Source organism: Malaclemys terrapin, chromosome 8 (assembly GCF_027887155.1).
Source record: "Malaclemys terrapin pileata isolate rMalTer1 chromosome 8, rMalTer1.hap1, whole genome shotgun sequence".
NCBI lineage: Eukaryota > Metazoa > Chordata > Testudines > Emydidae > Malaclemys > Malaclemys terrapin.
Genome location: NC_071512.1, coordinates 72,996,122 through 73,008,640, shown reverse-complemented (window position 1 = coordinate 73,008,640; position 12,519 = coordinate 72,996,122). Strand labels below are relative to the sequence as shown.

The following is a 12,519-nucleotide window of genomic DNA, read 5'->3' as shown; positions in this document are numbered from 1 at the left end:
GAATCACTGTTTACTTAAAGTTGTAACGTGGTGCAAATCCATAAATGACTCTTTACTAATAGCACATAATTTTGTAATTAGCAATTGATGAGGTAGATGCTATTTCTGCTGAACATAGAATCATAGAATATCACAGTTGGAAGGGACCTCAGGAGGTCATCTAGTCCAACCCCCTGCTCAAAGCAGGACCTAATCCCCAACTAAATCATCCCAGCCAGTGCTTTGTCAAGCCTGACCTTAAAAACCTTTAAGAAAGGAGATTCCACCACCTCCCTAGATAACCCATTCCAGTGCTTCACCACCTTCCTAGATGAAGTTTTTCCTAAACCTCTCCCACTGCAACTTGAGACCATTACTCCTTGTTCTATCATCTGGTACCACTGAGAACAGTCTAGATCCATCCTCTTTGGAACCCCCTTTCAGGTAGTTGAAAGCAGCTATCATATCCCCCCTCATTCTTCTCTTCTGCAGACTAAATAATCCCAGTTCCCTCAGCCGCTCCTCATAAATCATGTGCTCCAGCCCCCTAATCATTTTGTTGCCCTCCGCTGGACTCTTTCCAATTTTTCCACATCCTCCTTGTAGTGTGGGGCCCAAAACTGGACACAGTACTCCAGATGAGGCCTCACCAATGCCGAATAGAGGGGAATGATCACATCACTCAATCTGCTGGCAATGCCCCTACTTATACAGCCCAAAATGCCAATAGCCTTTTTGGCAACCAGGGCACACTGTTGACTCATATCCAGCTTCTCGTCCACCATAACCCCTAGGTCCTTTTCTGCAGAACTGCTGCCTAGCCACTAGGTCCCTAGTCTGTAGCAGTGCATGAGATTCTTCCATCCTAAGTGCAGGACTCTGCACTTGTCAGATTTCTTTTGGCCCAATCCTCTAATTTATCTAGGTCCCTCTGTATCCTATCCCTACCTTCCAGCATATCTACCACTCCTCTCAGTTTAGTGTCATCTGCAACCTTGCTGAGGGTGCAATCCACGCCATCCTCCAGATCATTAATGAAGATATTGAACAAAACCGGCCCCAGGACTGACCCTCGGGGCACTCCACTTGATACCGGCTGCCAACTAGACATGGAGCCATTGATCACTACCCATTGAGCCCGATGATCTAGCCAGCTTTCTATCCACCTTACAGTCCATTCATCCAGCCCATACTTCTTTAACTTGCTGGCAAGAATACTATTTGTTTATTGCTGTATGATGAATGTTCTATGTCGGGGTCGGCAACCTTTAGCACACGGCTCGCCAGGGTAAGCACCCTGACATTGCTCGCCAGTTTGTTTACCTGCTGCGTCCTCAGGTTCAGCCAATCGTGGCTCTCACTGGCCACGGTTTGCTGCTCTAGGCCAATGGGGGCGGCGGGAAGTGGCAGCCAGCACATCCCTTGGCCTGCGCCGCTTCCCGCAGCCCCCAGTGGCCTGGGACGGCGAACCGCGATCAGCCGAACCTGTGGACGCGCCCGGTAAACAAACCAGCCTGGTCCGCCAGGGTGCTTACCCTGGTGAGCCATGTGCCAAAGGTTGCCGACCCCTGTTCTATGTAATAATTACAGATATTCTGGTTTTAGGGTGATGTTCAGAGCATAATGACTTCCTTTAACAATGGAATCATCAACTGCTCTTTCATTACAAGAAATCCCATATCGACTCAGTCAAAAGCTGCCAGCAATTTGTACTTCATATTTCTGGCCCAGGGACCATCATCAGCTGGTGAGTGTTGCCTTATCATGCAATGTCCAAATGGAAGACTAACAATTGAGGTGGTGTGCGCATATATATATATACATACATACATACATACACACACACACACACACACACACACACACACACACACATATATATTTTGTGGAGGTTTGAAATGTGATCAGGATAACAGATTTTTTTTGGTCTGAGAAGATAACATGCTGACATGATGGCAGCAGCTTGATACATGTGAAGCTTACACTATTGGAAAAAAATATATTCTTTCCAAGTGTATTTGTCTTTTTTTTTTATTGCTTGTATAAGAGCAACACAAAGAGACCACCTGCAAGATGACAGCCCCATGGTGATAGGCATTGTACAGACAGTCTCTGCACCAAAGAGCTTAGTCTAAATAAACAAGAGAGGGTGGGAGAGAAAATAGAAGTTGGTAGCTTACCAAAGGTCACACAGAAATCAGTGGCAGAGCTAGGAATAGAACCCAGGACTCCTGAGTCCCATTCCCTGGCCATACTTAATGGGTCATGCTACTGAGTTAAAATATGTACAAAAATATAAAGAAATATTAATTTAATTTATTTAAAGAGCCAACAGCTTGAATAATGGTTGCTTAATGTTTTCAGGACAGATACAGAAGCATCCTAGGACACCCTTTATCACTCCTCAGAAAGTGAACATTTCAAGCTATGAAGCAGTAGGTGGCACCAGTTCTACACCTTCTATTATTAAGGCTCATGGTAAGAATATTTTAAAGAAAGTAACTGGATGAATCAACTATCCATTCCTTCCTTGTAAGGGGGAAAGTGTATGGTTTTTCATAGATATGCTCACACTCACATCCTTTCTTATGAAATAAGGCTCCCATTTCTAGTCCTGCAGCTTCAAATCATATTGGACTTTAAAGTCATTTATTTTTATGTATAGAAAATCGGTCACTGCTGCTGAATTTCACCCATCTTAGAGGGGTGCGATGGGGAAATTCCACATTTGGGAGAAGGAGGACATCAAACCGCTGCCATTTTTTAAAGTTGCTCAGTGGATTGGACTACTAGAATAAGTCTTAGAGTAGATGGATTACTGAGTTAGGGGGAAGAGGATAGGAGAGGAAGCCAAAGGTGCACGATGAATTTATTTATTATATTGTTCTGCAAGTGATCAGATGATTCTCTAATTTATCACATGGGTATTTATCTCCACATGTTGGGGCGGGGGAGGGGGGGCGTATAAACTGCACACACACACACACACACTGAACCAGATCCTGAGCAGATGTAAATTAGCATGGCTTTATTGAAGGTCTGTGTCTATACTATGGGAAGTAATTATCTTCTGTAGCTGACACAGTAAAAAAGGCTAAATAATAATAAAGTTGAGCAGGAACTCGTACAAGAAACTTAGAGTAAAGAATTCATATTATATAGTTGATAATCCTCTGTATCAGTTATGAGTTATTTTACAGTGATCTAGACAATTTTAAAATTGATTTTCCACCACACAACAAATTACCTTTAATTTTCCAGAGCTCATTCATAATCTGATCTTTCTTGTGTGATCTTTCAAAAATAACATGATAGTTTTAGTTCTGGGAAAAGTATTTTGAAATATAGAGCACAGTAGTTTTTAAAGGGTGTTTATAATACACTTCCAGTCTGTTTCAAGGAAGATCAGTTGCAGTCATTAAAGATAAAAAGAAGATTAATCTTTAACTAAACGATACAAAATAGAAATATATGGATTTTAGATATTCCAAAATCTATTTGAACATTTGTTTTTTCTGGTTTATGCTCCACAGAGAGCTTTGATCTTGACAACTTGGATTTCTCTATACAGAATATCTTCAATATGTTACAAAATATGACAATAACAGATTTACAACAAAGGATATCTAACTGTTTCCTAGGAATGGCACAGTTCTAGACATTAACTGTACAGCTGGATTAAAATTCAGGAAAATTATATGGTTCTTTCATGATAATGTACCTGGTCATATTAATCACCTCGATTTTTGTTATTAAATCTTCATTTTTACAGAGTAACAAAGAGACACATTTTGTGACATTGTCAAGTAAAAATCACTGCTGTGTATGTCTAGTGTAGGAAAGAAGATGGCTATAAAGAGAGGCTTAGAAAAGAAGAGAGTACCAGGGAGAGGAGAGAGATCCCCCTACAGAGACTCAGGCTCAGAAACAGGTTTAGAGAAAAGAACTGAGAGAGAGAGAAAGAGAGGTTAGAAATGTATAATGACCCAGTGGGTGAATCATTTATCACTTATACTTGTTACTCCTGGGGGCATTGTGCACCCAAAAATTAAAAGTTCTGTGTGAAAAAATTAAAAATTCTGCAAATTTTATTTGTCAAAATAATGCTACATAATATTTATCTTGGTAAATTATTTCAAAATACCTGTCAACAAGTATGTCTGTAACAATGCAGAAATACATAAAAATTCCCCCAGGAGTAGACAGTTAAAGAAACCCCTATGACAACTCCTGTTTCTCTGCCCCTTTCACCCCACCCCCACAGCCCAGCTAGGGGGCCAGACACCCACAACTCCTCCCCCCCAGAGCCCAGCCATGGAACACCCCCCCGCAGCCAATAAACCCGAATCCCCTCCCCATCCAAGCCCAGTCACGGGGGCCTCCCAGGCCAGATACCCGCATCCCCCCACACACACACAGAGCCCAGCCATGGGCCCCCCCTTTGCCCAGATATCCACACACCACAGAGCCCAGCCAAGGCCCCCCAGCCCAGACACTCACCCTCCTCACCGCCACCCTCCAGAGCCCAGGGATCCAGAGGGAGAAACAGCCTGATGCTCGGTCCCAGGCTTGCACGGAGTTTCCTGTGCACCGCTCTCTCCTTCCCTCAGGACATGCTGGGAACTGCAGCTGTCAGGAACCCTCTAGCTCTCTCCCCCTCTCCCTGGCAGTGTCTTCTACATGCCAGCTGGGCTCTGCTGGGTCCAGTAATCCCTAGTGGCAGCCAGCAGCACTGCAGCCCATTTCTACATACACAACGTTAATTTCTGCAAAATCCTGCATTGCGCAGTGGCGCAGAATTCCCCCAGCAGCAAAGACTTGTATATAAAATACAATTACATAGCAAAGTCTGTAACTAAAAGAAAGTTGCATCAATCCTGCAACTTTTTGAGTTCTTGCCATTTGTATGAGTTTTTCAAGGGCTGCAATTTCTGATAAGTTTTATACCAGTCTCTGACTCCTAGAGACAAACTGTGTTTCCACTTTTGCAAAATAAGCCATTTGGCTACAAGTGCAGCCTAAAGGAACTAGAGTTTTTGACAATTTGTAAAGCCTCATTTCTATCTGCATTTGACCTCTGGCTTGTCTATGCAAATGTTTAGTTCACTCCAAGCTGGGGTGAGACATTAGCTGCACTAGCCTGCTGCAGTGTAACTGTTCGTGTGCACCCTGCTGATGTGAACTAACAATCTGCCCATGAGCTTTGATTTAGTTCTGTTTCAAAGAAGACTAGATCAAAGCACTCTAACAAATTGTTAATATGCCTCCCCAGAGTAGACGAAGTTACACTGTAGTAGGTTAGTGAGGGCTAGAGTCAAACCACAGCTTTCTGAAGTCTAATTGTTTGTTTAGATAACCCCTAGCGTGAGAGTTTCAGTGTTAAAGGAATATTATTAACATTTAAAATAAAGTTTGTTCTATTACACACCTCTCTCTAACAGCCGTAATAATACACCTCTACCCCAATATAACGCTGTCTTCAAGAGCCAAAAAAAATCTTACCATGTGTAACAGGGTGGTTCCCCTGCTCCTGCCTGAGGGGTTTAAATAGGGTTACCATATGTAACAAATAAAAAAAGAGGACCCTCCACGGGGCCCTGACCCCACCCATTTCCCCGGCCCCGGCCCCGCCCTAACTCCGCCCTCCTCCCTCCAGATATACCGTGTTATATCTGAATTCGTGTTATATCGGAGCGCGTTATATCAGGGGAGAGGCGTACTGTCATGTTATTGCTGGAAGAAACAGAACTGTGGAGCTTCCCTCTTAGCAATGAAAAACAAGTGTTTATTATTTAGTTTGAAAGAAAGAGAGAGAATGTTAGCACACTAGCTTAATTACACTAAAAGAGAGAATCCTTTAGGGAAAGACCTAAGTAGTCTGGCTTCTATCCAACAAAGCACTTGAAAACTTGAGCAGTCTCATTGAAGTCAATGGAATTACCTATATGCTCCTAGTTAAGCACATTCTTGAGGCTTTGCTGGATTGTGGCAAGAGTGCTCAGCACCTTGTAAGCTTGAAGTGCAACATTATTGTTGTGCTAACACATACACTTGCCCGTGTTTTCTACTTGCTTAGTACTGCCTGAAGGTATGATTTCAATTTTTTTTTAATTAGGAGTGGATTGGAATTACTGTTTAGAATTTGAACATATCATCTATTCATTGTCTTGGTTTTTCATAAGGGGCCCTGATGCTGATAGCCTGGATGACCACAGGAAGTATAGGAATGATATTTGCTAGGTATTTGAAGAATGCTATCGGAAAAACTCTCCTTGGCAAAGATATTTGGTTTCAGGTATGTAAATAAATGGAACAAAAACTATCAATTACTAGTTTCAGAGTGTATTTTTCACTTCATTCATCTGATGAAGTGGGTTCTGGCCCACAAAAACTTATGCCCAAATAAATTTGTTAGTCTCTAAGGTGCCACAAGGACGCCTCGTTGTTTTTATCAATGACTATAACACCATCACTGGCAAAATGAAATGATACAATGGGCAAACGAGTAAAAAGAAACTCTGATAAGATTGTTTTCTCTATTTCTTCTATCATTTTGCAGTGGAACTGGAGAAGCCATTTCTAAACAATAACTGATCAAAGGGAAGTATGTGTACACACACTCTCAAAATGCATAGGTCATCCCATTTATTAGAAAAAAACATCTGGAACCTTTGTATTCCGTAAATGGTTATGAACAATGACTATATTAACAAAAAACAGGGTTGGTAGCACTCAAAACAAAGTAGAATGATTCACTAGCCTACAAAGAGACTAAATGTGTAGCAAATATTATTCATTATGAATAGTTTGACCAGCTCTAATGTTTGAAGAGAGTATTTAAACAATGTTGAATACCACAGAACATCACAATCATATGCATGACATTGTTTTGGTTAACAAGAAGGAGAAAATGAGATCAATGTGCTATAGGAAATAAAAGACCAACACAGGAAAGTTCTTGCATGATATAAAGAATGCCAGGTTACACCTCTTGCTCTCCTCTTTTTGTAGGGTTTATTCCAGACTAAGGAATAGGCATGTCAATAGTGTGAGGGGGTAGAGCTGGATGACAGTGCACTCTAGTACCTCTGTGGCAGCTCTAATTTTTGCCGGGGAACCATTTTTGCACCCATATGCTCTCAGGGTTAGAGAAGGTATAACAGGTGGCTTAGAACCACCTTTGCCTCCCCTTCCTGCAGTGGTGCCAACCTTGGATCTAAAGTTGTAAAATAATCACTCTTAACGAAATTTTGTTTGAATTTCCACACTATTACTAAAGAAATTAAAGAGGGTCATCATAGACACATGACTTGTAATGCCTCATCGCAAGCATGGAAGTTAAGAACAAGCTCTGAATTTATTGCCTTAATTTGGTGGTTCGACCACAGCTATTAGCTGAATTGTTATAAGTTATTTTGTATTTCATGTGTCTAAGTTATGGCTATTCACAACTGTTCAATGGAAGGTACTGCTATCAAAAGATTGTCACACACTTCTATGGGAAGTCTCATTGAAAGTTTCCTTCTCGGTGCAATAGACCTCTGTGTAGTAAAATTAATACACAGTGACTGTGCTGCCCGGAGTGTTCAGAGTGATGCATTTACTTGACATGATTCACAAGAAGCTGTTATCCTGGAGGATCTCTTAATCCCAGGGGTGTTGGTCAGACTCTTGACCATTAAATGTATTTATTTGATGATCATGGTAGATTCAGGTTCTTGAGAAAGGAAGCTTTCATTGAAAAATCCCAGGTTATGAACTTTTTTTAAAGGAGTCTATGGAAGTCCTAGCCCAAGTCCATGTGGTTGAGAAGATAGCCTTCCCAATGCAGAACAATGTAGTGCTGTTCTTCTCAGCCTGAAATGGCAGCTAAGACAGGCATGAACTGCCTTATTTATTTAACTTATGTTGATTCTGAAGCTTAACAATGGCACTTAAGGGCCATATTTTTCAAATGTAGCCATGCCCTCTCATGCCTAATTTGGACATGTAGTTACCATGATTATCATAGAAATTGAGCAATTGCACACCCAAGTGGTCAGTTGTCATCAGTGGGAGTTCTGCCATGAGTCAAGGCCAATATATCACCCTAAATTTGTAGGCTCTTGCTGTGGAGCACAGTTAAACATAATTCAGCCTTCTTTGTATAATGAATGTGACACTCCCGTTCTACATGCTATTACTGTGTATTGGAACCAGATTTTTCCCTTTTTTGGAAAATGGTGCAGACAGAAATATGCTTATTTTCGTGCAGTTGACATAGCAGTCAAAAAGTGTTTCTCTGGTTAGAAAACCATACACATCTTGAAACCATAAAGGTGCCCAATGCATTGCTTGGGTTATATATGTATGACATGATGTGAACAGGGAGATGAAGATAATTTGAACATTGTATGGCAGAGGTGGGCAAACTACGGCCTGCAGGCCACATCCAGCACACAGGACTTTCCTGCCCGGCCCCTGAGCTCCTGGCCCGGGAGGCTAGCCCTCACCCTCAGCCTACCACACCGCTGGCGCAATGCTCTGGGTGGCCGGGCAGCGCAGCTGCAGAGCCCAGCCTGACCCGGTGCTCTGTGTTGCGCTGTGGCGTGGCTGGCTCCAGCCAGGTGGTGTGGCTGTAGCACCGCCAGCCACCGGTGCTCCAGGCAGCGCGGTAAGGGGGCAGGGAGCAGGGGAGTTTGGGGTGTGGATAGGGGTTGGGGTGGTCAGGGAACAGGGGGGTTGAATGGGGGCAGGGATTCCGGGGGGCAGTCAGGAAGGAGGGGGGGATTGGATGGGGTGGTGGGGGGCAGTCAGGGGACAAGGAGCGGGGGGGGTTGGATAGAGGGCAGGGAAGTTTGGGGTGGGGGTGTGGATAAGGGTCGGTGGTCAGAGGGCGGGGAACAGGGGGTTGAATGGGTGCAGGGGTCCCCAGGGGCAATCAGGAAGGGGGGGGGTTGGATGGGGCAGCAGGGGGCAGTCAGGGGTGGGTGTTTCAGGGGCAGTCAGGGGATGGAGCGGGAGGGATGGATGAGGCAGGGGTCCTGGGTGGGGGGGACCATCAGGGAACAGGAGGGTTGGATGGAGCAGGAGTCCCAGGGGGTGCTGTCAGGGGGCAAGAAGCGGGAGAGGGGATAGGGAGCAGGGGTCGGGCCATGCCTGGTTGTTGCAGGAGGCACAGCCTCCCCTAACCAGCCTTCCATACTATTTCCAAAACGTGATGTGGCCCTCAGGCCAAAAAGTTTGCCCACCCCTGTTGTATAGCGTCATTAGCTATGTTTTTTGCTGAGTAGACTGAATTGCCTCAGAACCTGATATGCTAACCAAGGGTGGTGTTACATAGTGCTACCAGCAGATGGAGACAGAGAATATATAAACTTTACAAAGAGTACCATAGCAGCTGAACTGTACCCCATTCCTCCCTGTCTCCCAGCTGCTGGGATTATCTTCTCACCAGCTGGACTAAGCTGTTTGGTTTCTCACACTACAGTTTTCAGTTTCACAGAGATCACTTAAAGCAAAATGTTCTAATTTGGGGCTAGATTGTACAACCCTTACTCACCCAGGAAAGCACCAACCCAGATGGTCCCAGTGACTTTGGCATGAGGGTATACAATCTGTGAGGCCCTTTGGTACCCAGAGTTGGACATCTTGGGGCAGTTCTTCAGCTGGTGAAAATTATCAGAGCTCCACTGAAATCAAAGGAGCTGCGACAATTTACACCAGCTATGGATCTATTGCATAATTACTGACCCAATTTTCAGAGGTTCAAAACTGATCTTCCACAACTCCCATTGATCTGAAAATGTTGACCTTAGTTTTGAATGTAACATACTCCATGGCATAGTTTTATTTTCTTTTCCCCTTTGCTCATAATGGAAGTCTCCATAGAAAGTAGGCTGACCATTTTTAGTATCTTTACTTCCTCCTCAGAGGCAAAATTCTCTCCTTTTGCTTTATGTAGATTTCTGAAATTATTAATTAAATGTAAGCCCTTGGTTTGATAAGTATGTTAGTTACAGATATTTTAATAGTTTGGGATAGGCTGGTAAACCCAAGAATTCAATTTCTGCTACTTAATCGTGTGACCTGCTGTATGGGAGTTTTTTAGAAATTCAAATATTGGCAATAAAAGGAGTTAATTCATTGACCTGCAGAGAGACATTTTGCAAACTGTTTATAAAGAAGCTAGTTGTCAAACACTAACTAATACACTGTCTTTTAGTGGTGCCATTAAAAATGAAAGAAATTCTATGTTCAGACAAGACACACAGATAGGTGAAGCTGCATTAATCAATGGATAATCAAAGGCAGAAGTAGAATAATATTTTTCACCTCTTTAAGTGAACCTTAACCAACTTTGTCTCTAACCATATATATTAAGGTTAACAGGCTTACAACCTCTTACAAATTTCCAATATCTAACCAACTGAACTTTTTCAGTTATATACTAACATAAAAATTCTTCAACTTGTACTATTGCAACAAAATAACAAACACATTAATATATACTATGGATGAGTTTAATAACCTGTAATCTGTTTTTACTTAGATTCATTTGTCTCTGATGGTGATAACTGTCGCAGAAACAATAACTGCCTTTGTACTGGCCTTTGTAGCAGTAATGGGATGGGCTAATGTAAGTTTTACCCAGTTTCTCCCCACCAACTTTCTTGGTTAACACATTATAGAAAATATTTTCTTCTCATTTTTGTGTCTTCAAATGTAAATACAGAACTGAGTGTTCACTAAAGACCTTCCAGTGTACAACCCACTGCTGTTAGATTGTTATGCCCTTTTGCTAGTTTAAGAAAATTGTTCTTATGCAATATAATCTCTCGTCATGTTAGTCATATTCTAGACACAACACATCCTGCAGTTTGGCCGGGGGTTAGACTAGATGACCCTGGTGGTACCTTCTAACCCTATGATTCTATGATCCCCTTTATTTCTTGCCATTATGATGTACTGAGTAACTGATAAAGTAATTTCTCTATCTGTTCTGTCTTCAACATTTCACCTCTTAGCTCTCCTTGTTTGTTTCACATCTCAGCTATATACATGCCTTCTTTCCCTATCATGGAAATCTGCTTACCTTATTCTTGTCAGAGATCAGCCTGAATCAGAGGCTTAGAGCCAAACCCTCTGAAGCCCTGAAACTTTTGGAAAGTTTGTGTCCAAACATCACATCTATGACGGGGCTATCTATGTAATTACCCTGAATCAGAACTTCTCACAACCTGGTGAAGCTTCAGCTCTGGAATCCAGGTTGTGTAATTCATGTTGCAATTACAGGTCCTGATCCTGCAAAGGGATTACTTCACTCCTTTCTCCTGAGCAGAGTGCCACTGATGGCAATGGGACTGCTGTGGGAGTAAAGGTGTGCACGTGCAGATCCCTTTACAGGATCAGGGCCATATAGCTACTTACCTAACTCCCTGTCTGTAATGTGTTTCTTATCTCACCATGTAACATACTGTAACACATGACCCTATTTTTACTTTTTCCTATCAAAACACAGTTTTCCTTTAACAAAAAATGCTGCTCAGCATAACCAGTATTACCTAAAGTTTGGAGGAAAAGGGTTAGGATAAGAGATTCTGATTATTATTATTATTACTTGCATTATCAGTCTGCTTTGTTTCCCCATCTTTGTGGGGGAGTGTGGAACTTATTTCAATACTTTACATAATGTGGAGCTAAAACTATAGATTTCTGCAAGGAAAAATAAATTTAAAGATTCATTACTATACACTGGCCCTTTGATGGATTTACAGTGAAATTTAAGGGCCAGATTCTACTTCCAGTTGGACCAGAATAAATCTGGAGTGACTTCTTTGACTTCAGTGGAGTCATTCCAGTTTTATTCTGGTATAACTGAGAGCGTGATTCGGCCCTAAGTTGTCAGGAAGCATCTTTAAAAGTAGCGATTAAGAAACCAAATCCCAGACATCAATGCTATGTGCTGATCTCTTCCATAGGATGCAGAAGCCCATGCTGTCATCGGATGCATTGTCATGATTCTTTCTTTCTTTCAACCAGTGATAGCTTTTTTTCGGCCTTCTCCTCAAAGTAAAAGGTATGTACATCTAAGTGATCCAATAGAATGGACTTTTAAACCTGGGCATTTATTAAAAAGACTTACAAAGTTGGAGCGCACATTGTATATAGGATTTTTAAAGCCAAATCATGAAGTGATGATTTGCTGGAAGTTAGTTGGAGCAAAGAAGCGTGCAATGTCATGAGGAGACAGTCCTTTAAATCCAGCTGCTCACTTCTGGGATTTACGCAGGGCTTCTTTGCAACAAAATAGAAAAATAAGTGTTGTCACTATGGCTTTCACTCCCTTTTAAAGGTAATCTACATAAGAGTTTTGTATGCTTGGAGTTTGGGTGTTTTCTGCTACTTTTTGCTATTAGAAATTCACATCCTGTCTATGCTGGAAGACTGAATGGAGAACTAGTGGAATGGTGCTATCACAAGAGTCAATGAGGAAAGGAAGAGATTTTCACTGAGACTGTTTAAAACTCTTATTGTTTGGTTTTGTGAAGACCTACAGAA

The 12,519-nt window shown here is 42.2% G+C and overlaps 1 protein-coding gene across 1 annotated transcript in view; it reads left to right on the top strand.

The window, feature by feature from the left end:
• Positions 1-12,519, top strand: part of LOC128842450 (putative ferric-chelate reductase 1) — a 46,507-nt gene that overhangs the window by 27,818 nt on the left and 6,170 nt on the right. The window contains 5 exon segments of the mRNA XM_054038473.1: positions 1,585-1,726; positions 2,344-2,457; positions 6,162-6,274; positions 10,511-10,597; positions 11,940-12,037. Of these exon segments, the coding sequence (XP_053894448.1) occupies positions 1,585-1,726; positions 2,344-2,457; positions 6,162-6,274; positions 10,511-10,597; positions 11,940-12,037 (554 nt within the window).